General features: G+C 39.3%; 1 protein-coding gene across 2 annotated transcripts; it reads right to left on the reverse strand.

Annotated features, from left to right (window-relative positions):
- Positions 1-11,861: 11,861 nt before the first annotated feature.
- On the reverse strand, positions 11,862-17,299 carry PBDC1 (polysaccharide biosynthesis domain containing 1). 2 transcript variants are annotated; one of them, XM_023202521.2, is made up of 6 exons: positions 16,956-17,296; positions 16,498-16,563; positions 15,197-15,256; positions 14,533-14,673; positions 13,184-13,295; positions 11,862-12,556 (listed from the first exon to the last, which is right to left on the reverse strand). In XM_023202521.2, exons 1-6 carry the CDS (start codon positions 16,983-16,985, stop codon positions 12,264-12,266), a joined length of 702 nt encoding a protein of 233 aa, XP_023058289.1. In that variant the 5' UTR covers positions 16,986-17,296; the 3' UTR covers positions 11,862-12,263. The 2 variants fall into 2 exon arrangements, with proteins under 2 accessions (XP_023058289.1, XP_023058290.1); XM_023202522.3 differs by lacking the exon at positions 15,197-15,256 and having other exon boundaries at positions 16,956-17,299.
- Positions 17,300-24,428: the final 7,129 nt, after the last annotated feature.

The following is a 24,428-nucleotide window of genomic DNA, read 5'->3' on the forward strand; positions in this document are numbered from 1 at the left end:
AAAAAGAAAAAAAAATTGTCAAAGAACCTGAATAGAAATTTTTTCAAAGAAGAAATGCAAATGGCCAACAGGTATATGAAAAAATGTCCAACATCACTAATCACCAGCAAAATGCAAATCAAAACCACAATTAAATATCACTGCACACTTGTTAGAATGGCTATTATCAATAAGTCAAAAGATAGGTGTTGGTGAGGATGAGAAGAAAAGGAACCCCTTGTATGCTGTTGTTGAGAATGTATTATAAATTGGTAAAGTCATTATGAAATATAGTATGGAGGTTTCCCAAAATCTTAAAAATAAAACAACCATATTATAAGGCATTCTCACTTTCTGAGTATATATACAAAGAAAATAAAATCACTTCTCAAAGAGCTACTGCACCCCCAGTGTTCACTGGAGCATTATTCACAATAGCCTAGAAAACGAATTACATATTTATTGATGGGTAAATGAATAAAGAAAATATGGTGTATATATGTACACACACCATATATATATACACACACACACACCATACATATATGATAAAATAATATTCAGCCTTAAAAATGAAGAAAATTCTGTTATTTGTTACAACACATATAAACTTGGAGGGCATTATGCAAAGTGAAATAAGCCAGGTACAGATGGACAATTACAGCATGATCTCACTTATATGTAAACTCCGAAACAGTTCAACTTATAGAAGCAGAGAGTAGAAGGGTGATGGCCAGTGGCTGGGGTGAAGGAAATGAAGAGATAGTTTTCAAAGGGTACAGACCTTCAATTGTAAGATGAATGAGTTCTGGACTCCTGATGTACAAAATGGTGACTATAGTTAATAAAGTATTGTATACTTGAAATTTAAGAGAGTTGATCTTTAATATTCTCACCAGAAAACAAAAAAAAGTGGTAATAATGGGAGGTGTTAAATAGGTGTTAAATAGCTTGATTGTGGTAATCCATTCATAACATATTGTATATATGTATCAAAACATCATGTTTTACAGCTTAAATATATACAATTTCATTTCACAATTATACCTCAGTAAAGCTGGCTTAAAAATAAGTGTGCAATTAGAAATTCATTGGGTAACAGAGTAACAGAATGGGAACCTGTTTCTAGAATTTGATCAATGAATTAGCTGAAATCAATCATATGCATGGGAGACAAGAATAACTACCTACTGTAACAGTGACTGGGTAGGTAATCATCAAAACATTTTTCTCCTCATTTTCCTGGGCACATGCCTAGAATAAATTTCCCCTTCTCCTCCGCAGTCTTCTTGCAGGGGACTGGGTTATATTTGAAAGAATGTGAGTAGAAGATACATATCAGTTCTAGGACTGGCCAATAAAAATCTCCCATGTAAAATCCTCCACAGGCAATTAGGCAAGAAAAATAAAAAGAAGGTATCCAAATAGGAAAAGAAAAGGTAAAATTACTTCTCTTCACCGATGATACGATTTTATACCTAGAAAACAATAAAGACTCTGCCCAAAACCTCCCAGAACTGATAAATTACTTCAGTAAAGTTTCAGGATACAAAATCAATGTACGAAAATCAGTAGCATTTCTATATACCAATAACATTCAAGCTGAGAGCCAAATCAATAATGCAATCCCATTTGCAAAAGCCACAAAATATAAGATACCTAGGAATACACCTATCTAAGGAAGGAAAAGATCTCTACAAGGAGGACTATAAAACACTGCTGAAAGAAAGAATAGATGACACAAACAAAGAAAACATTACATGCTCATGGATTAGAAGAATCAATGTTGTTTAAATGGCTATACTATACAAAGCAATCCACAGATTCAACACTATCAAAACACCAACATCATTTTTCACAAAAATAGAAAAAAAATTCCAAATGAAGCCAAAAAAGAGCCTGAATAGTGAAAGCAATCCTAAGCAAAAATAAAAAAGCTGTAGGCATCACATTACACAACTTCTAACCATACTACGAGGTAACAGTAACCAAAATAGCATGGTAATGGTACAAAAACAGACACATAGACCAATGAAACAGAATAAGGGAACCCAGAAATAAAGCTGCACACCTACAACCAACTGATCTTCAATAAGTTGATAAAAACAAGAAATGGGGAAAGAAGTTTCTAGTCAATAAATGGTGCTGGAATAGCTGGCTAGCCCTATGCAGAAGAATGAAACAACCCCTTCCTTTACCATACACAACAATTAACCATGTTGGATAAAACATTTAAATTTAAGACCTCTTACTATAAAAATCCTGAAAGAAAATCTAGGAAATTCCCTTCTAGATATCAGCTTTGGCAAAGAATTTATGACTAAGTCCTCAAAAGCAATTGCAACAAAAACAAAAATTAACAATTGGGACCTAATTAAAGAGTTTCTGCACACCAAAAGAAACTATTAACAAAGTAAACAGGCAACCTACAGGATGGAAGAAAATATTCACAAGCTGCATCTGACAAAGGTGTAATATTCAGAATCTATAAGGAAATTAAACAATTGAACAAGCGAGAAACCAATAACTTCATGAAAAAGTGGGCAAAGACACGAACTTCTCTGAAAAAGACATACAAGTAGCCAACAAATATATTTTTCAAAGCTCATCATTAATCATCAGAAAAATGAAAATCACAATGAGATACCACCTCGCACCAGTCAGAATGGCTATGAAGAAGTAAAAAAATAACAGATGTTGGTAAGGCTGTGGATAAAAAGGAATATGTATACACTGCTGGTGGGAACGTAAATTAGTTCAGTCATTGTGGAAAGCAGCTTAGAGGCTTCTCAAAGAATTTAGAATTACCATTCAACACAGCAATTCCATTAATGGGTATGTACCAAAGGAAAATAAATTGTTCTAGGCCAGGTTTGGTGGCTCACACCTGTAATCCCAGCACTTTGGGAGCCCAAGGTGGGTGGATCACTTGAGGCCAGGAGTTTGAGACCAGCCTGGCCAACATGGTGAAACCCAATCTCTACTGAAAATACAAAAATTAGCTAGGCGTGGTGGTGCATGCCTGTAATCTCAACTACTCAGGAGGTTGAGGCATGAGAATCACTTGAACCTGTGAGGTGAAGATGGCAGTGAGCCAAGATCATGCCACTGCACTCCAGCCTGGGCAACAGAGTAAGACTCTTGTCTCAAAAAAAAATTATTCTATCAAAGAGCCACATGCATTCATATGTTCATAGCAGCACTATTCACAATAGCAAAGATGTAAAATCAACCTATATGCCCATCAATGGTGGTGGGGATAAGGAAAATGTGGCACATATACACCATGAAACACTACACAGCCATAAAAAAGAATGAAATCATGTCCTTTGCAGCAACATGGTCTCACTTGTAAGCAGGAGCTGAACATAAAGATAAGAACAACAGACACTGGGGACTACTAGAGGGGGAGAGTAAAGGAGGAGGTTATGTGCTGAAAAACTACCTATTGGGTACTATGTTCACTATTCAGGTGATGGGACCATCTATACTCCAAACTTGAGCATCATGCAATATACCCAGGTAACAAACCTGCACATGCGTCCCCTGAATCCAAAATTTAAAACATTTCAAAAACTAGCCAGTTATATAGTCAAGTGGCAGCAGTGTAATTCAGGAAACCAACAACATATTGACAGCTGTAATATTTTCACAATTCTAGAGATAGAAACATTTAGGCAAGGCAAAATGACCATTTACATAACATACATACATGTCTTTATTTTTGAACAATCAGTTATGATGCTATTTATCTTAATGACAAATTTGTGAAAACAATAATGATGTAGCAAAGTTGGGTAATAAGAATTGTCCACACTGAGTGCAGGCTATAAAAAAGGTGTATTCTCTGTAGAAAATTTAAAAACAGAAAAACACAAAAACCTTGTCTGCTTAAATTTTCATCATGCTCTGGCAATTTTAAACAATGTTAATGATAAAATACTTTTCCCAGAAAAAGATTTTCCTGGTCCAAGTTCTATACAATTGATGAAGTTACTGTTGAGTTTTATTAATATGTATATATAAGCTTCAAATTAGCACATTATCTTTAATAAGAATCCTATTGTCCATAAAGGTAAACTTAGAGAACTTCCAGTTATACCAATACCACCCGACACACACAAACTCAGCTATGGGAGTTCCTGTGGAGAGTAAGTTAAAAATGGTTTACAATCATTCAAGCTCACTTTGTATGCAGGTTATGCCTTCAGTCCTCTGGTACAACATATCCCTATGTTTATAGTTTCAAAATAAACAAAGTCAGTTCAGTCAATGTCTCTACTTTTGGGGTAGTGCTCAGCATGTGTTTATTAATTTCCTATTATTGATGTAAAAAATTGTCACAAATTCTGTGACTTAAAACTTAAATATGGCTGCAGTTTTCCCTTCTGCAAGTGTAAAAGTTAGTCTTTGCTTTTTCCCTGCCTCCAAAAGATGTCTTATTGGAATGCTACCACATTCTGAATAAATAGTTGTTTGCACACTATGGTAAGCCCAAATAACATCTTTCAAATAATTCAGAACAAGGGCTCAAATCTCAAATTTCCTGCTAACTACAATGCTACAATCCCCCTTCCTCTACTTTCCAATAATCTGTTCCTTACTTCTTTCTGAGCCCTCATCAGCAACGTCCTTAAAGTCCTTATTTCTACTGAAAGTCTGTTTAAGACAATTTGGGCTTTCTCTATCATGCTCCTCAAAATTCTTTCAGCCTCGATTCAGTACCTGATTTCAAAGCCCCCTTTTACATTTTAGGCATTTGTTACAGCAACACTCCACTCCAAGTACCAAAGTCTGTGGTCGTTTTCTATTGCTCTGTAAAAAAAAATTGCCATGTAATTAGTGGCTTAAGACAGCACCCATTTATTATCTCACAGTCCTATGGGTCAGGAGTCCAGGTACAGTTTAACTGAGTCCTCTGTTCAGGATCTCACAGGGCTGCAGTCATGGTATCAATCTCATCTGAGGCTTGAGGTCTTCTACAAGCTCACTGGTTGTTGGCAGAATTCAATTACTTGCAACTTAAGAGTGAAATCCTGTTTTCTTGCTGTCAGACAGGGAACAATCTCAGGTCCTAGAGAGTCACTCTCATGTCCTTACCACAAAGTACCCTCCTCTCACAACATGGCTGTTTGCTTCCTCAAGGCCAACATGAGAACATCTGCTGTGGCCACTTGTCTAAGAGCTCACCTGATTAGGCAAGATCCACTCAGGATAATCTCTCCTTTGATTAACTCAAAATAAAATGATCAGTAACTTAATCACAGGAATAAAATTTCTTCATATTCACAAGTCATGCCCACACTGAAACATATGGGAATTATAAAGGACATGTATGCCAAGCGGTGGTTACCTTAAGTCCATCTTAACAATTGCCTACCACACCAGAGCACCATTCTGCCCACTCCTTCACCTCTAACTTTGGATACTGCCTTGAATTCCTGGCCCCTTACAGTGCAGCCACAGTATTCTGTGTATTTCCCTCCCTTTCCCCAGATTTCATCACCCAGTCTTTGGACAGATGCCTCTTGCTTTAAAGCACTCTGACTTTCAACTGCATGTTTCTTATTCTCTAAAACAAATCAGAGAGAAGTCAATAGGCACATTTTCTTACTGGTGAGCTACCTGGAAAAGGCCATCAGGGGCACAGCTGTATGTGGCCAATAATCTTTATTCTTCCTCAGCCTGAGGCAATGTATATGAATGCACTTTTGTGAATATTTAATAACACATGAACTAGAAAAAGTTAATATAGTAAAAGTTCTTAATAACAAAGTCTGTCTAGTATGAAGTATTTAACATTGTCCTACCCCTTTTAAAAAAGACATTTTTATAAAATGAAGACTCTAACAAATATTTTAAATATTTTTAAGAATTTGCCAAATACAATTCATGGAGAAACCTATTTGCTTTGTGCACAATTGTTGCTGCTAGATACATGCATCTACAGTTCAGCTCTTGCCTAGGACATAACTTGTCAATTAGTTTTCATTTTTATTTTTTCCCTGTGTCCACTGGAATAAAAAGGCCTCATTTTTCCCTTCTCTGCTCGGTAAATCCTTTCTTGCATCATGATGCTGTGGTTAGCCTTGTATTTACTGTATGTACTATAAATATTGTGGTTTCTTCTAACCAGTTTCAGCAGTCAAGCTCAGTGTGTCTATGAGGTAATGAATAAACTTTTACATACATGTGGAGATAACTGAAGCATGTACTCTTAAAAGCCATTAGACGGTGGCTGGCAAGATGGCCGAATAAGAATAGCTCCAGTCTATAGCTCTAAGAGAGATCAACACAGAAGGCAGCTGATTTCTGCATTTCCAACTGAGGTACCCAGCTCAACCCATTGGGACTGGTTAGACATTGGGTGCAGCCCGTGGAGGGCAAACCGAAGCAGGGCGGGGCATTGCCTCACCTGGGAAGGGAAAGGGGTGGGGAACGCCCTCCCCTAGCCAAGGGAAGCCATGAGGGACTGTGCCCTGAGGAATGGTACACTCAGGCCAAGATACTATGCTTTTCACATGGTCTTCACAACCTGGAGACCAGGAGAGTCCCTCCAGTGCCTACACTACCAGGGACCTGAGTTTCAAGCACAAAACTGGAATACCTTTTGGGCACACAAGCAGCTGCTGCAGGAGTATTTTTTCGAACCCCAGTGGCGCCTGGAACACCAGTGAGATAAAACCGTTCACTCCCCTGGAAAGGGGACTGAAGCCAGGTAGCCAAGTGGTCTAGCTCAGCAGATCCCACCCCCACAAGCCTAGAAAGCTAAGATCCACAGGCTTGATTTCTCACCACCAGCACAGCAGTCTGAAGTCAACTTGGGACTCTCAAGCTTGGTGGGGGGGAAGGGCATCTGCCATTACTGAGGCTTCAGTAGGTGGTTTTCCCTTCACAGGGTAAATAAAGCCTCCCATAAATTTGAACTGGGTGGAGCCCACTGAAGTTGAGCAAAGTCACTGTAACCAGACTGTCTCTCTAGATTCCTCCTCTTGGGGCAGGGCATCTCTGAAAGAAAGACAGCAGCCCCAGTAAGGCGCTCATAGATAAAACTCCCATCTCCCTGGGACAGAGCACCTGGGGGAAGGAGCAAATGTGGGTGCAGCTTCAGCAGACTTAAAAGTTCCTGCCTGACAGTTCTGGAGAGCAGTGGATCTCCCAACACAGCGCTCAGGCTCTGCTAAGAAACAGACTGCCTCCTCAAGTGGGTCCCTGATCCCTGTGCATCCTGACTGGGAGACACCTCCCAGCAGGGGTTGATGGACACTTCATACAGGAACGCCCCGGCTGGCATCTGGTGGGTGCCCTCTGTGATGAAGCTTCCAGAAGAAGGAAGAGGCAGCAATCTATACTGTTCTGCAGCCTCTGCTGGTGATATCCAGGCAGATAAGAGTCTGGAGTGGACTTCCAGCAAACTACAGCAGACCTGCAGGAGAGGGGGCTGACTGTTAGAAAGAAAACTAAAAAACAGAAAGGAATAGCATCAACATCAACAAAAAGGATGTCTAGACAGAAACCTCATCCAAAGCTCACCAACATCAAAGAGCAAAGGTAGATAAATGCACAAAGAGGAGAAAAAACCAGCACAAAAGGCTGAAAATTCCAAAAACCAGAATGCCTCTTCTCCTTCAAAGGATCACAACTCCTCCCCAGCAAGGGAACAAAACTAGATGGAGAATGAGTTTGACAAACTGACAGAAGTATGCTTTAGAGGGTGGGTAATAATAAACTCCTCTGAGCTAAAGAAGTATGTTCTAACCCAATGCAAGGAAGCTAAGAATCTTGAAAAAAGGTTAGAAGAATTGCTAACTAGAATAACCAGTTTAGGGAAGAACATAAATGACCTGATGGAGTTAAAAAACACAGCACGAGAACTTCGTGAAGCATACACAAGGATCAATAGTCAAATAGATCAAGCAAAAGAAAGGTATCAGAGATTGATGATCAATTTAAAGTGTGAAGACAAGATGAGAGAAAAAAGAACGAAAAGAAGTAAACAAAGACTCCAAGATATATGGGATTATGTGAAAAGACCAAACCTATGATTGATTGGTGTACCTGAAAGTGATGGGGAAAATGGCACCAAGTTGGAAAACACTCTTCAGGATATTATCAGGAGAACTTTCCCAAACTAGCAAGAGAGGCCAATAATCAAATTCAGGAAATACAGAGAACACCACTAAGATACTCCTCGAGAAGAGCAACTCCAAGACACATAATCGTCAGGTTCACCAAGGTTGAAATGAAGGAAAAAATGTTAAGGGCAGCCAGAGAGAAAGGTCAGGTTACCCACGAAGGGAAACCCATCAGATTAACACTGGATCTCTCTGCAGAAACGCTACAAGCCAAAGGAGAGTGGAGGGCAGTACTCAACATTCTTAAAAGAATTTTCAACCCAGAATTTCATATCCGGCCAAACTAAGCTTCATAAGTGAAAAAGAAAATAAAGTCCTTTACAGACACGCAAATGCTGAGAGATTTTGTCACCACCAGGCCTGCCTTACAAGAGCTCCTGAAGGAAGCACTAAACATGGAAAGGATCAACCGGTACTACTCACTGCAAAAACATACGAAACTGTAAAGGCCATCGACACTATGAAGAAACTGCATCAACTAACGGGCAAAATAACCAGCCAGCATCATAAAGACAGAATCAATTTCACACATTAAAAATACGAACCTTAAATGTAAACTGGCTAAATGCCCCAATTAAAAGACACAGACTGGCAAATTGGATAGAGTCAAGACCCATCAGTGTGCGGAATTAAGGAGACCCATCTCACGTGCAAGGACACACATAGGCTCAAAATAAAGGGATGAAGAAATATTTACAAAGCAAATGCAAAGCAAAAATAAGCAGGGGTTCCAATGCTAGTCTCTGATAAAACGGATTTTAAACCAACAAAGACCAAAAGACACAAAGAAGGGTATTACATAATGGTAAAGGGATCAATGCAACAAAAAGAGCTAGCTATCCTAAATAGATATGCACCCAATAAGGAACACCCAGTTTCATGAAGCAAATTCACAGAGACCTACAAAGACTTAGACTCCCACAGAATAATAGTGGTAGACTTTAACACCCCACTGTCAATATTAGAAAGATAAATGAGACAGAAAATTAACAAGAATATTCAGGGCTTGAACTCAGCTCTGGAACAAGCAGACCTAATAGACATCTGCAGAACTCTGCACCCCAAATCAACAGAAAATATATTCTTCTCAGAACCACATCACACTTATGCTAAAATTGACCACATAATTGGAAGTAAAAACTCCTCAGCAAATGCAAAAGAACAAAAATCATAACAAACAGTCTCTCAGACCACAGTGCAATCAAACTGGAAGGTAGGATTAAGAAACTCACTCAAAACCACACAACTGCATGGAAACTGAACAACTTGCTCTTGAATGCCTACTGGGAAAATAACAAAAAGAAGGCAGAAATAAAGATGTTCTTTGAAACCAATGAGAAAAAAGACACAACTATACCAGAATCTCTGGAACACAGCCAAAACAGTATTTAGAGGGAAATTTATAGCACTAAATGCCCACAAGAGAAAGCAGGATAGATCTAAACTTGACACCCTAACATCACAATTAAAAGAACTAGAGAAGGAAGAGAAAACAAATTCAAAAGATAACTAAAGACAAGAAATAACTAAGATCAGAGCAGAACTGAAGGTGACAGAGAAACAAAAAACCCTTCAAACAATCAATAAATCCAGGAGCTAGTTTTTTGAAAAGATCAACAAAATAGACTGCTAGCCATACTAATAAAGAAGAAAAGAGAGAGAATCAAATAGACACAATAAAAAATGATAAAGGGGATATCACCACTGATCCCCCAGGAATACAAACTACCATCAGCGAATACTAAAAAGACCTCTATGCAAATAAACTAGAAAACCTAGAAGAAGTGGATAAATTCCTGGACACATACACCCTCCCAAGTCTAAACCAGGAAGAAGTCAAATCCCTGAATAGACCAATAGCAAGGTCTGAAATTGAGGCAGTAATCAATAGCCTAGAAACCAAAAAAAGTCCAGGACCAGACAGATTCACAGCCAGATTCTACCAGAGGTACCAAGAAGAAGTGGTACCATTCCTTCTGAAACTATTCCAAACAACAGAAGAAGAGGGACTCCTCCCTAACTCATTTTATGAGGCCAAGATCATCCTGATACCAAAGCCTGGCAGAGACACAACAAAAAAAAGACAATTTTAAGCCAATATCCCTGAGGAACATCGATGAGAAAATCCTCAATAAAATACTGGCAAACCGAATACAGCAGCACATCAAAAAGCTTATCCACCACGATCAAGTCGGCTTCATCCCGGGGTTGCAAGGCTGGTTCAATGTATGCAAATCAATAAACGTAATCCAAGTCGGCTTCATCCCGGGGTTGCAAGGCTGGTTCAATGTATGCAAATCAATAAATGTAATCCATCACATAAACAGAACCAATGACAAAAAACACATGATTATCTCATTAGATCCAGAAATGACCTTCCATAATATTCAACACTCCTTCATGCTAAAAACTCTCAATAAACTAGGTATTGATGGAAATGGAACATATCTCAAAATAATAAGAGCTATTTACGATAATCCGACAGCCAATATCATACTGAATGGACAAAAGCTGGAAGCATCCCCTTTGGAAATCGGCACAAGACCAGGATGCCCTCTCTCACCACTCCTATTCAACATAGTATTGGAAGCTCTGGTCAGGGCAATTAGCCAAAAGAAAGAAATAAAGCATTTTCAATAGGAAGACAGGAAGTCAAATTGTCTCTGTTTGCAGACGACATGATTGTATATTTAGAAAACCCCATCATCTCAGCCCAAAATCGCCTTAAGCTGATAAGGCGATACACCTTACATAGCTTTTTCATAAGCTGATACACCTTACATAGCTTTTTCACCACTTTTGTTGATTTCTTTGTCAGCTTCTTTCTCTTTTTCTCCTCCTTTGTCAGTTTTGTCAGTTTTGATGAAATTATATATTTGATAAGCAACTTCAGCAAAGTCTCAGGATACAAAATCTATGTGCAAAAATCACCAATAAACCAAAAATAGACAGAGACAAATCATGAGTGAACTACCATTCACAATTGCTACAAAGAGAATAAAATACCCAGGAATACAACTTACAAGGGATGTGAAGGACCTCTTCAAGGAGAACAACAAAACACTGCTCTAGAAAATAAGAGAGGACACAAACAGATGGAAAAACATTCCATGCTCATGGAGAGAAAAAAATCAATATAGTGGAAATGGCCATACTGCTCAAAGTAATTTCTTGATTTAATGTTATCCCCATCAAGATACCATCCACTTTCTTCACAGAATACCCGTCTTTACTAAACATACAAAAAATTAGCTGGGTGTGGTGGCATGTGCCTGTAGTTCCAGCTACTTCGGAGGCTAAGGCAGGAGAATCACTTGAACCCAGGAGGCCAAGGTTGTAGTGAGCCGAGATCACGCCACTGCACTCCAGCCTGGAAGTCAGAGTGAGACTCCATCTCAAAAAAAAAAAAAAAAAAAAAGCATAGCCACTCTGTCTGGTTTTCCTCTCTTTTTTTTTTTTTTTTTTTTTTTTGCTAGCTTGCAGGCAACATTCTGGCTACCAAAAGAAAAGCAAATACTGAAGCATGTCCAGTCTCTTGCTCTTCTAATATGAACTGGGCTGCATTCACTAGTCTGACAGGTTCAGGTTGCAGATATTTATCAAATCTTTTGTCATATATAGCAAAGAAATCAGGGAGTTATAGTCACTCAGAGATTACGAGTCAATTCTTACATAAGGACTTCTAATCCCAATACCGGGTATAACTTAACAAGTTTAGAGAACTTCACTACAGGAAACAGTGAGATGCAGTAAGAAACAGGAGTAAATTATTATATATAAGACATGGTGATGAAATTATATATTTGAAAAAAATTTCAAGTCTCAAATACCTTTTTAAAATCAGTCACAGATATAGATAATAAGAACCAAAAGAAATTTATTTACAAATTTCTTACTTGACCAGTGGTGTCATCCAAGAAACAGTATACCAGGAAAAATCAATTAACACCCCACTAATAGTCTTTAGACCAGTTCATACGAGGGAATGACCAGAGCAGTTCCTGACTGTTAGACTAGAAAGATGTCCTCCTGAGTATCCTTCAATTGTACATGAATTTACATTTAACCAAAGGGGTCTATGCAAGTAGCACCGTGGCACATGTAGACTCAATTAAGTCAAAGTTTCTAGAGTGTTGTTCCCTGTACACCTTACATAGCTTTTTCACCACTTTTGTTGATTTCTTTGTCAGCTTCTTTCTCTTTTTCTCCTCCTTTGTCAGTTTTGTCTTCTCTGTTGATTCCTTCCTTTTTTTCTTCTCCACTATCAGCTCCTTTCTCTCCTCTGTTCTTGGTGTTCTCTTCTTCTCCACTGTCAGCTCTTTCTTCTCCTCCATTGTGGACTCCTTTCTCTCCTTCTTTGTCCTGAACACTGATATAAACAGCTTTGTTATAGCCTTCCCGGTTCCGAGCAATTTCAATGGCAAAGAATTGTATCCTGGGGGCTGAAAAATGAACAGAATTGATTATCATTCTACTCTCAGTTTATTCCCTAAATCTCTTTTTTTTGAGACAGGGTCTCACTCTGATGACCAGGGCTGGACTGCAGTGGCACAATCAAAGCTTACTGCAGCCTCAATTTCCCCGGTTCAAGCAATCCTCCTGCCTCAGTCTCCTGAATAGCTGGAACTACAAACACTCACCACTACAACTACACCTGGCTAATTTTTTAAATGTTTTTGTAGAGATGGGATCTCCCTGTGTTGCCCAGGCTGGTCTCAAAATCCTCAGCTCAAGTGATCCGCCCATGTCAGCCTCCCAAAGTGCTGGGATTACAAGGCATGAGATACTGTGCCTGGCCTGCTCCCTATATATGCTGGAAATCTGACAAAATTGAAATAACATGCAAACCATTCGAGTATAGTCATAAATTTCAGAGACCTTTAATTCCAATCTCATATTAATGAGATTGAAAATACTTAACTATCTTCAAGTTACATAAAAAATAGCAACAAGATCTTTAAAGATGAAACAAGAGAAGGTGACCTAACTATAGATGTCACTGATTCATCAGTAAAACCAGACTGTTCAGTGTCCTTATAGAGAAAGAATTTCAGAGGGAAGAAACTCACCAAAGATGGTGTTTTCCTCAGTGTAGCCCTGAGAACAATCTAGTCGCAGCAAAGTACCATAGTTGAAGTCTTCAACAATCCCATTAAACTTCAAGCAGAATGGCCTCCACTTCTATAAAGGCAAAAACAATGCTTTAGCTGACAAATGCAAGAGGTTGATGTACTAAGGCCAGGAGAGGGACTTCCATTCCCCAGTAAGGAAAATAATCACAGTGAGACTAGGAATGAGGTGATTGTTGGTTTCACAGTGAAACTAGCAATGCGTTTCTGTGCTACCTATTGTGTCTTTAGACTAGTATTTCCCAAGATGAACAATATTTTACTTGAAAAATATATAAATCCTTTGCTGCAGAATTAAAATATGATTTCTTAAGTAAATTGTTTTGTTTTGAAGTTATTGGTCAATTCAGCCCAAAATGGTCATCTATCCCCACTAAAACACAAATTATTTTAATAAAGAAGTCCATTCAGTAGTGACAATTTTCCAAAGACAAAGATCACTAACTGCCTGCTAGGAGTTAAAAGTGTAGATTCTTGGCTGGGTGCGGTGGCTTGCGTCTATAATCCCAGCACTTTGAAAGGCCGAGGCAGGCAGATCGCTTGAGCTCAGGAGTTTAAGACCAGCCTGGTCAACAAGGTGAAACCCCGCCTCTACCAAGGTGAAACCCCGCCTCTAATACAAAATATTAGTTGGGCATGGTAGCATACACCTGCAGTCCCACCTACTAGGGAGACTGAAGCAGGAGGACTGCTTGAGCCTGAGAGGTGGAGGTTGTAGTAAGCTGACATGGCCTGGACAACAGAGTGAGACCCTATATCAAAAAAAAAAAAAAACAAAACAAAACTTTAGATTCTTCATTAGCCAAGGGTTTACTCTCAAGGAAAAAAAATTTTTCCTAACTGTAAAAGTGTTAGTATCCTATCAAAGTATAGGATAATCACATAAGCAATGAAAAACAAAAGTTTTCCAGTTATCCATGGCCTGTAATCACATGAACTTAAATCCAGAGAATCAAAACACCTTCCTATACCCTATTTGCCACTCCCCATCCAAGTCTTCTGGCTATACAACCTAAATAAACTGATCCATCCTCCTCTGAAAGGGCTGATGGGTGGAGATTTAAAACATCCAAGACAAAAAGAAGAAAAAAATAGACTCAACAACATGAAAAGTCCATAAACTGGAAAAACATTCATTTCCTAATTTAATTGATCAAAACTAGAAAAGAAATTCTGGTTCTTCACATATTTTTCTTAAACAAAAAAAGAGCTTAAATGTAAAAAAACATATTCACAATCAAAAATTGTTGGTTAAACGCTAAGTAATATTTAAGAAAGAGAATTTTTACCTCTTTGGCTGATTCTGACTTGAGTTCTTCTGGGTCCAATACATCTATCCTAAGGGTCTCAAAATTTTTCCGGAACTCAGAGTAAATTTGGTCATCTACTTTGGTGAGTTTCAGGAACTGTGGGTCAACTGATGAAATCAGCTGAAAAACAGTAAGACAACATACAGATGCTAGTATGTAATTTACTATACTTCTATCTTCCCCATCCCCGCCAGAAAACCTTTATGGTTCTCAGGGCAGAAGATCTTTTCAAGAAGTGTCGACAGCCCACATACTGGATGAAATCATGACACAGTTTAAGGCCATAATATATTATTACAATCCCTTCCACCAATTTGGCAGTTGGCTTATTTAACTATAGTACTGCCTGGCTATTGCCCTCCATGGATTGTTCGTTCATTCAACAAACATTTATTAAGTGCCTACTATGTATGGGCCAGACGCCCTTTTGTCAGTTAGCACTACAACACTGGGTAAAGCAGCAGAACTCATTGTAGAAACAAATTTGCCTTCACTCCTCTGTTGTCTGTGGGTAAGAACTTACATTAATAAAAACTATCTCCAAAACACAACTGTTTAACTTGCTGAGAATAGTGATAAGCAGAGCATCATATACTATAATTACATGTTTAATTCTGCTTAATGATGAAGACAGACAACTCACCTTATAATAGACTTCAGCATGTTGCATTGCTCTCATGGCCCAAGCCATCTCAATATCAGGCTGCAAAGGAGTGAAGAATGCCAGGTCATAAATCTCCCCATCCTACCACTGAATAACAAATTAAGGAAGTATGTGGATGTCTAGTTAATGCTCAAGAGGGCTACCAAACTTGATGTTACTGTCAAATGATAAAAACTGGAGTAATAAATTTGGACAATAATTCTTTTGTCTGTATGACAACCAAAAGAAGCTACCTACACAGTGTAATGAACACAGTGAGCCACTGGCTATCTTTTCCCAGCTGCTAGTGAAAGCTGGGAGACTAAATAAAGTAGTAGACAAATCACCTTCTCAGGATTGAGTTAAATCATTGTAAAACTGAAATAATACACCCATCAATTCCACTGAGTTGTTGGGTGAACAAAGAATCAAGATGAAAATTACTTTTCATTTTTAAGATTGAAGCATGTCGTAATCATTTTTGTTTGCCAAACAGCCAATTCCCCATACTGTAACACGTAGAAATGAATTAGCGCATGAAACAGATCAAGGTTACAGTAAGTCTTACCAAGCACCCACCTGTTCCACTGGAATCTCCCATTCCAACGAGACCGAGCTATTTCACTGACTCCAGAAAAAGCCATTTGCATTTGTTACCTCCATGCCTTAGACCATGCACTTTTCCTACCTGCCAGCCCATGTCCTTTGTCCACCTACACTTGGATACAGCTAAAGCTCCATTTCCTCAGTCAAGTCTTCTACTGCCTTGACCCCTTAGGGATTTCTCCTTCAGCTAAATTATTTGGATCTTATGGCCTGACCCACTCATTATATGTATCACATTCTTATTTAGGTGTTTTTACTATTCTCACATCCCCTTGTCTTGTTTTGGAAAATACGTCATATACTTTCTCAGTAATTTTCTAAACCACACACACATAAGCCAGTCCAACTTTGCTGCACAATGGAATCCCTCAGAGACCCTTTAAAACTACTGATTCTTGGCTCTCATTCCCCAGACATTCTGATTTAGATGGTATGAACTGCAATCTAGGCAGGGGGATGTTTAAAAGCTCCCCAGTAATTCTAAAGCGTGGCCAACTTGGGGAACCACTTCCACAGGCGTTAGTCCTGCGTTTGTGTACTAAGATTAAAACGAACTGAAGGCAGGTGCTGTTTCTGGTGTAAGCGGAGAGGGTCTGCCGTAGATTATCAGGACATGAAGTTGTAACTTAGCGGCAGGTCCTGCAGAGATCCCAGGCTAGCTGGGTGGGTGGGAGCTGTGGGTGAGTCATACTCACATCGTTGCCATACGACTCTGCTGGGAGAGAAAGCGCATGTGCCACAGACACCAACTCCCCGGAAACCTAGAAAGGGGGAAAAAGAGTTCAATGCTCCACCCAAGGCCGGGCGCGGTGGCTCGTGCCTGTAATCCCAGCACTTTGGGAGGCTGGAGGCGGGCGGATCGCCTGAGCCCAGGAGTTTGAGACCAGCCTGGGTGACATGGCGAAACCCCGTCTCTACAAAAAATACAAAAAAAATTAGCTGGGCGTGGTGGCACCGGCCGTAGTCCCAGCTCCTCGGGAGGCTGAGGTGGGCGGAAGACCTGAGCCCCGGAGGTCGAGGCTGCAGTGAGCCGTGATCCCACCACTGCGCTCCAGCCTGGGCGACTGAGTGACACCTTGTCTCAAAAAAGAAAAAAAAGAGGCTCCACCTGGCTCGACCTCCCCACTCACCCGACCCCAGAGCAGCGTCTCACCGGTTCATCAGTTCCACTGGTGGCCGCCATGTTGCAAACCAGAAAGCGTCGCTCCCTCCGCAGCTGATTGGAAAGCTGTGCCGGATCAGTAGTTCTCAACTGGCGGCTCCACTGTGCACTCTCCCTCCCGCTGAGGAAGTTGCTGGCCCCGCCTTACCCTCCCCGCGCAGTCGCAGAGGTGGAGTACTGTTGCGTAGGCTGGACTGCTTGAGAGATCTGAGGTGATTGACTGATCAGTAATTTCGGTGGTGATCACGGGAAAAAGTTGAGTTAAAATAGTGCCCCTTTCGTGTCTTTACTGCGCCGTGTGCCCAGCCAAAATTCAAATTCACTCTCCATTCAAGTGCGCATATACGCACATGCGCATACACGCACATGCGCATACACATACACCCCAGTACCGCAAACCAGGGAGTGATTCACGAAAAGGCATGGTGCTAGGGCGGGGAGTGCAGGGATGAAGAATTTAGTACCTGCCGTGGAAGAACTAGATATAGTGAGGGACCGGACACAGTAGTGCTCACAGCATAGCGCGGATGTTGTGGGAGCATGAATGGGGGATACCTAAGCCAAATTATGAAGGGAGCTTAGCCAAGCAGTCAGGAAAAGACAGTCCAGGCAGACGGAAGAGCACAAACAAAGCCATTAATGGCACCTTCTGGAAATTACAAAAACAGTATAGCTGAATCCAGAGTGGAGTCATCTATAATCATTTGAGGGAGCACAGGGCCTTTGGTATGCTGAATGTTAGGGAGTAGAGAGTTTACCCTTAGAGCAACAGTAAGCTACTGAAGATTTTTAAGTAGGCCAGCTTCATGGTCAGACTTAACTTTTCTGATCTCTGTAACACAACATGGAAGATTAATTTGAGGAAGACGAAACTGGAGACAGAGACACCAGCTTGAAGGCAGTGGGTGATGAAAATCTAAACTAAAGCAGTGACAGTTGAGATGAATTTTGAGAATTAATGGGGCTTATAATCAATAGAACTTTTTGACTAATTTCATGTAGAGGATAAAGGAGAATTAGGATTCTACTATGACTCCCAGATTTCAGAATAGGATTTGGGGATAAATATCGTTGAGCAAGGGAACACAGAGGAGGGATGATGAGTTTAATTTGAGAAGTTAAGTTAGAAGAGCCTATGGGGCATTCAGATAGAATTGACCAGGCAGAGGGAGATCTAATCGGAGATAAATTTGATAGTTGGTACTTCAGGTTTAGTTGAGCTTTCATAAGAAAATTATAAGGAACTGTAAAGACACAAAAAGCAGCAGGTCAAGCATTTATGAAGGAAAAAAGGCAGCAAAAAAAAAAAAAAAGACTTAAAAAAAAGTTGTCAGTTGTCTGTCAAAGAACAAGGCAGAGCCTCACAGAAACCAAAGGATGTAAGAGCTTCTAGAAATAAGTGGTGAGCAGAACCCAGTACTCTCAGTTGAGTATACTAAGCATAAACGTATAGGGAGGTTGACAACCTTAGCAAGAGCAGGTTTAGTAGAATGGTCATTGACAACCTGAACAAGGGCAGAAGTCAGATGGTAGTGGGTTGAAGAGGGAGTAGGAGATAAAGAAGAGACGTTAGTGATCATGGAAAGTTCTTCCAAAACAGGTGCAGCTAGAAAGAAACATGAGGTCTAGGGACTTTTTTAAAAAATCGGGGTAAAGACCAGATAATATAAAAATTTACCATTTTAATCATTTTTAAGTGTACACTTAGGTAGTGTTAAGTATATTTACATTGTTGTGTGACAGATCTCCAGAACTTTTTCATCTTGCAAAATTGAAACTCTGTATGCATTAAAGAACGATTCTCCACTTTCCTCTCCTTTTGGCCCCTGGTAGCCACCATTCTATTTTCTATTTCTATGAATTTAATTAAGTTAGACACTGCATATAACTGGAGTCATACAGTATTTTTCTTTTGGGGACTGAATACTGTCCTCAAGTTTCATCCACTTTGTAGCATATGACAGGATTTCCTACATTTTTAAAGCTGAATAATATTCCATTAAGGCCGGGTGCAGTGACTCATGCCTGTAATCCTAACACTTTGGGAGGCTGAGGCAGGCAGCTCACTTGAGATCAGGAGTTCGAAACCAGCCTGGCTAACACGGTGAAAGCCTATCTGTACTAAAAATACAAAAAAAAAAAATTAGCCAGACATGGTGGCGGATGCCTGTAATCCCAGCTACTTGGGAGGCTGAGACAGGATAATTTCTTGAACCTGGGAGGCAGAGGTTGCAGTGAGCCGAGATCGCGCCACTGCACTCCAGCCTGGGTGACAGAGTGAGAGTGTCTCACAAAAAAAAAAAAAATCGATTGTATGTAAATACCACATCTTGTTTATCCATTTATTCATCGATAAACACCACTTCGGTTGCTTTCACCTTTTGGCTATTGTGAATAATGCTGCTATGAACATGAGTGTACAAATATCACTGTGAGACCTTGCTTTCGGTTTTTTTTTTTTTTTTTTTTTTTTGGATATTTACCCAGAATTAGGATCACTGGATCATATAATTAATCATATGGTTAATGGGTCTTATTTTTAATGTTTTAGGGAACCCAGGCACTTTAAAAATTATTTTCAGTTTAGAGAAACGTAAGAGTACTGAGTAACTGGCCTTATGCAAAATACTTTCCTGGAGGATAAGCTAGGTCTATCTCCAAGGAAACTTCATGAATGAAGAGAGATAGCAAAAGAAGGAAATACTGCTGCAATAAAAATACATGTGTATGTGTCTTTACAATAGAATGATTTGTAATCCTTTGGGTATATACCCAGTAATGGGATTGCTGGGTCAAATGGTATTTCTAGTTCTAGATCCTTGACAAATCACCATGCTGTCTTCCAGAATGATTGAACTAATTTACACTCCAACTAACAGTGGAAAAGCGTTCCTATTTCTCCACATCCTCTCCAGCATCTGTTGTTTCCTGACATTTTAATGATCGCCATTCTAACTGACGTGAGATGGTATCTCATCGTGGTTTTGATTTGCATTTCTCTAATGACCAGTGATGATCAACTTTTTTTCATATGTTTGTTGGTTGCATAAATGTCTTCTTTTGAGAAGTGTCTGTTCATATCCTTTGCCCACTTTTTGACGAAGTTGTTTTTTGTTTGTTTGTAAATTTGTTTAAGTTCTTTGTAGATTCTGGATATGAGCCTTTTGTCAAGTGGGTAGATCACAAAAAATTTTCTCCCATTCTGTAGGTTGCCTGTCCACTCTGATGATAGTTTCTTTTGCTGTGCAGAAGCTCTTTAATTTAATTAGATCTCATTTGTTAATTTTGGCTTTTGTTACCATTGTTTTTGGTGTTTTAGTCATGAAGTCTTTGTCCATACCTATATCCTAAATGGTATTGCCTAGGTTTTCTTCTAGGGTTTTTATGGTTTCAGGTCTTACATTTAAGTCTTTAAATCATTTGAGTTAATTTTTGTATAATGTATAAGGAAGGGATCCAGTTTCGGCTTTCTGCATATGGCTAGCCAGTTTTCCCAACACCATTTATTAAATAGGGAATCCTTTCCCCATTGCTTGTTTTGTCAAAAATCTGATGGCTGTATATGTGTGGAGTTATTTCTGAGGCCTCTGTTCTGTTCCAGTGGTCTATATATTTGTTTTGGTAGCAGTACCACGCTGTTTTGGTTAATGCAGCCTTACAGTATAGTATAAAGTTAGGTAGTGTGATGCCTCTAGCTTTGTTGTTTTTGCTTAGGATTGTCTTGGCTATATGGGCTCTTTTTTGGTTCCATATGAAATTGAAAGTAGTTTTTTCCAATTCTGTGAGGACAGTCTATAGTAGTTTGATGGGCATAGCATTGAATCTATGAATTACTTTGGGCAGTATGGCCATTTTGACGATATTGATTCTTCCTAGCCATGAGCATGGAATATTTTTACATTTGTTTGTGTCCTCTCTGATTACCTTGAGCAGTGGTTTTTAGTTATCCTTATAGAGGTCCTTCACATCCATTGTAACTTGTTTTCCTAGGTATTTTATTCTCATTGTAGCAATTGTGAATTGGAGTTTACTCATGATTTGGCTCTCCATTGATCTGTTATATTGGTGTATAGGAATGCTTGTGATTTTTGTACATAGATTTTGTATCCTGACACTTTGCTGAAGTTGTTTATCAGCTTAAGGAGATTTTGGACTGAGATGGTGGGGTTTTCTAAATATACATTCATGTCCTCTGCAAACAGGGACAATTTGACTTCCTCTTTTCCTAATTGAATACCCTTTATTTCTTTCTCTTGCCTGATTGCCCTGGCCAGAATTTCCAATACTATGTTGAATAGAAGTGGTGAGAGAGGGCATCTTTATCTTGTGCCAGTTTTCAACAGGAATGCTTCCAGTTTTTGCCCATTCAGTATGATATTGGCTGTGGGTTTGTCATAAATAGCTCTTATTATTTTGAGATATCTTCCATTAATACCTAGTTTATTGAGAGTTTTTGGCATGAAGGGCTGTTGAATTTTATGGAAGGCCTTTTCTGCATCTATTGAGATAATCATGTGGTTTTTGTCATTGGTTCTGTTTATGTGATGGATTACGTTTATTGATTTGCTTATGTTGAACCAGCCTTGCAACCCCGGGATGAAGCTGACTTGACCGTGTTGGATAAGCTTTTTCATGTGCTGCTGGATTTGGTTTCCTAGTACTTTATTGAGGATTTTTGCATCGATGTTCATCAGGGATATTGGCCTGAAATTTTCTTTTTTTGTTGTGTCTCTGCCAGGTTTTGGTATTGGGATGATGCTGGCCTCATAAAATGAGTTAGGGAGGAGTCCCTCTTTTTCTATCGTTTGGAATAGTTTCAGAAAGAATGGTACCAGCTCTTCTTTGTACCTCTGGTAGAATCTGACTGTGAATGTGTCTGGTCCTGAACATTTTATGGTTGGTAGGTTATTAATTGCTACCTCAATTTCAGACCTTGTTATTGGTCTCTTAAGGGTTTCGACTTCTTCCTGGTTTAGTCATGGGAGGGCGTATGCTTCGAGGAACGTACCCATTTCTTCTGGATTTTTTAGTTTATTTGCATAGCAGTGTTTATAATATTCTCTGATAGTAGTTTGTATTTCTGTGGGATCAGCGGTGATACCCCTTTGTCAGTTTTTATTGCATCTATTTGATTCTTCTCTTTTTTTTCTGTATTAGTCTGGCTAGTGGTCTGTATTTTTTTTTTTTTTTTTCAAAAAACCAGCTCCTGGATTCATTGATTTTTTGAAGTGTTTTTCGTGTCTCTATCTCCTTCAGTTCTCTGATCTTAGTTATTTCTTAACTTCTGCTAGCTTTTGAATTTGTTTGCTCCTACTTCTCTAGTTGTTTTAAATGTGATGTTAGGGTGTTGATTTTAGATCTTTCCTGTTTGCTTTTATGGGCACTTAGTGCTATAAATTTCCCTCTAAACACTGTTTTAACTGTGTCCCAGAGATTCTGGTACGTTGTGTCTTTGTTCTCATTGTTTTTAATGAACATCTTTACTTCTGCCTTCATTTTGCTATTTACCCAGTAGTCATTCAGGAGCAGGTTGTTCAGTTTCCATGTAGTTATGTGGTTTTTAGTGAATGTCTTAATCCTACCTTCTAATTTGATTGCACTGTGGTCTGAGAGACAGTTTGTTATGATTTATGTTCTTTTGCATTTGCTGAGGGGTGTTTTACTTCCATTTATATGGTCAGTATTAGAATAAGTGCAATGTGGTACTGAGAAGAATGTATATTCTGTTCATTTGGGGTGCAAAATTCTGTAGATGTATATTAGGTCTGCCTGGTCCAGAGCTGAGTTGAAGTCCTGGATATTCTTGTTAATATTCTGTCTCATTAATCTTTCTAATATTGGCACTGAGGTGTTAAAGTCTACCACTATTATTGTGTGGGAGTCTAAGTCTCTTTGTAGGTCTCTATGAACTTGCTTTACGAATCTGGGCGCTCCTGTATTTGGGTGCATATATATTTAGGATACTTAGCTCTTTTTGTTTCATTGATCCCTCTACCATTATGTGATGCCCATCTTTGTCTTTTTTGATCATTGTTGGTTTAAAGTCTGTTTTATCAGAGACTAGGATTGCAACCCCTGCTTTATTTTTTTGCTCTCCATTTGCTTTGTAAATATTCCTCCATCCCTTTCTTTTGAGCCTATGTGTATTTTTGCACGTGAGATGCATCTCCTGAATACAGCACACTGATAGGTCTTGACTCTTTATCCAATTTGCCAGTCTGTGTCTTCCAATTGGGGCAGTTAGCCCATTTACACTTAAGGTTAATATTGTTATGTGTAAATTTGATCCTGTCATTGTGATCCTAGCTGGTTATTTTGCACATTAGTTGATTCAGTTTCTTCATAGTGTCGATGGTCGTTACAATTTGGTACATTTTTGTAGTGACTGGTACTGGTTGATCCTTTCCATGTTTAGTCCTTCCTTCAGGAGCTCTTGTAAGGCAGGCCAGGTGGTGACAAAATCTCTCAGCATTTGCTTGTCTGTAAAGGATTTTATTTCTCCTTCACTTATGAAGCTTAGTTTGGCTGGATATGAAATTCTGGGTTGCAAATTCTTTTCTTTAAGAATGTTGAATATTGGCCCCTACTCTCTTCTGGCTTATAAGGTTTCTGCCAAGAGATCCACTGTTAGTCTGATGGGATTCCCTTTGTGGGTAGTCCAACCTTTCTTTCTGACTGCCCTTAATATTTTATTCCTTCACTTCAGCCTTGGTGAACCTGACGATTGTGTGTCTTGAGGTTGCTCTTCTTGAAGAGTATCTTTGTGGTGTTCTCTGTATTTCCTGAATTTGATTGTTGGCCTGCCTTGTTAGGTTGGGGAAGTTATCCTGGATAATATCCTGAGGAGTGTTTGCCAACTTGGTTTCATTCTTCCTGTCACTTTCAGGTACACTTATCAAACACAGATTTGGTCTTTTCACATAGTCTCATGTTTCTTGGGGGCTTTGTTTGTTTATTTTCCCTCTTCTTTCTCTAATCTTGTCTTCTCACTTTATTTCTTTGAGTTGATCTTTAATCTCTGATATCTTTCCTTCCACTTGATCCATTCAGCTGTTGATTCTTGTGTATGCTTCACAAAGTTCTTGTGCTGTGTTTTTCAGCTCCGTCAGGTCATTTATTTTCTTCTCTAAACTGGTTATTTTAGTTAGCAATTCGTCTAACCTTTTTTAAGGTTCTTAGCTTCCTTGCATTGGGTTAGAACGTGCTCCTTTAGCTCGGAGGAGTTTGTTATTACCCACCTTCTGAAGCCTACTTCTGTTAATTTATCAAACTCATTCTCCATCCAGTTTTGTTCCCTTGCTGGAGAGGAGTTGTGATCCTTTGGAGGAGAAGAGGCATTCTGGTTTTCGGAATTTTCAGCCTTTTTGTGCTGATTTCTCCCCATCTTCGTGGATTTATCTACCTTTGGTCTTTGAAGTCAGTGACCTTAGGCTGGGCTCTCTGAATTGACCTCCTTTTTGTTGA

The sequence above is a fragment of the Piliocolobus tephrosceles genome, chromosome 12 (genome assembly GCF_002776525.5).
Source record: "Piliocolobus tephrosceles isolate RC106 chromosome 12, ASM277652v3, whole genome shotgun sequence".
NCBI lineage: Eukaryota > Metazoa > Chordata > Mammalia > Primates > Cercopithecidae > Piliocolobus > Piliocolobus tephrosceles.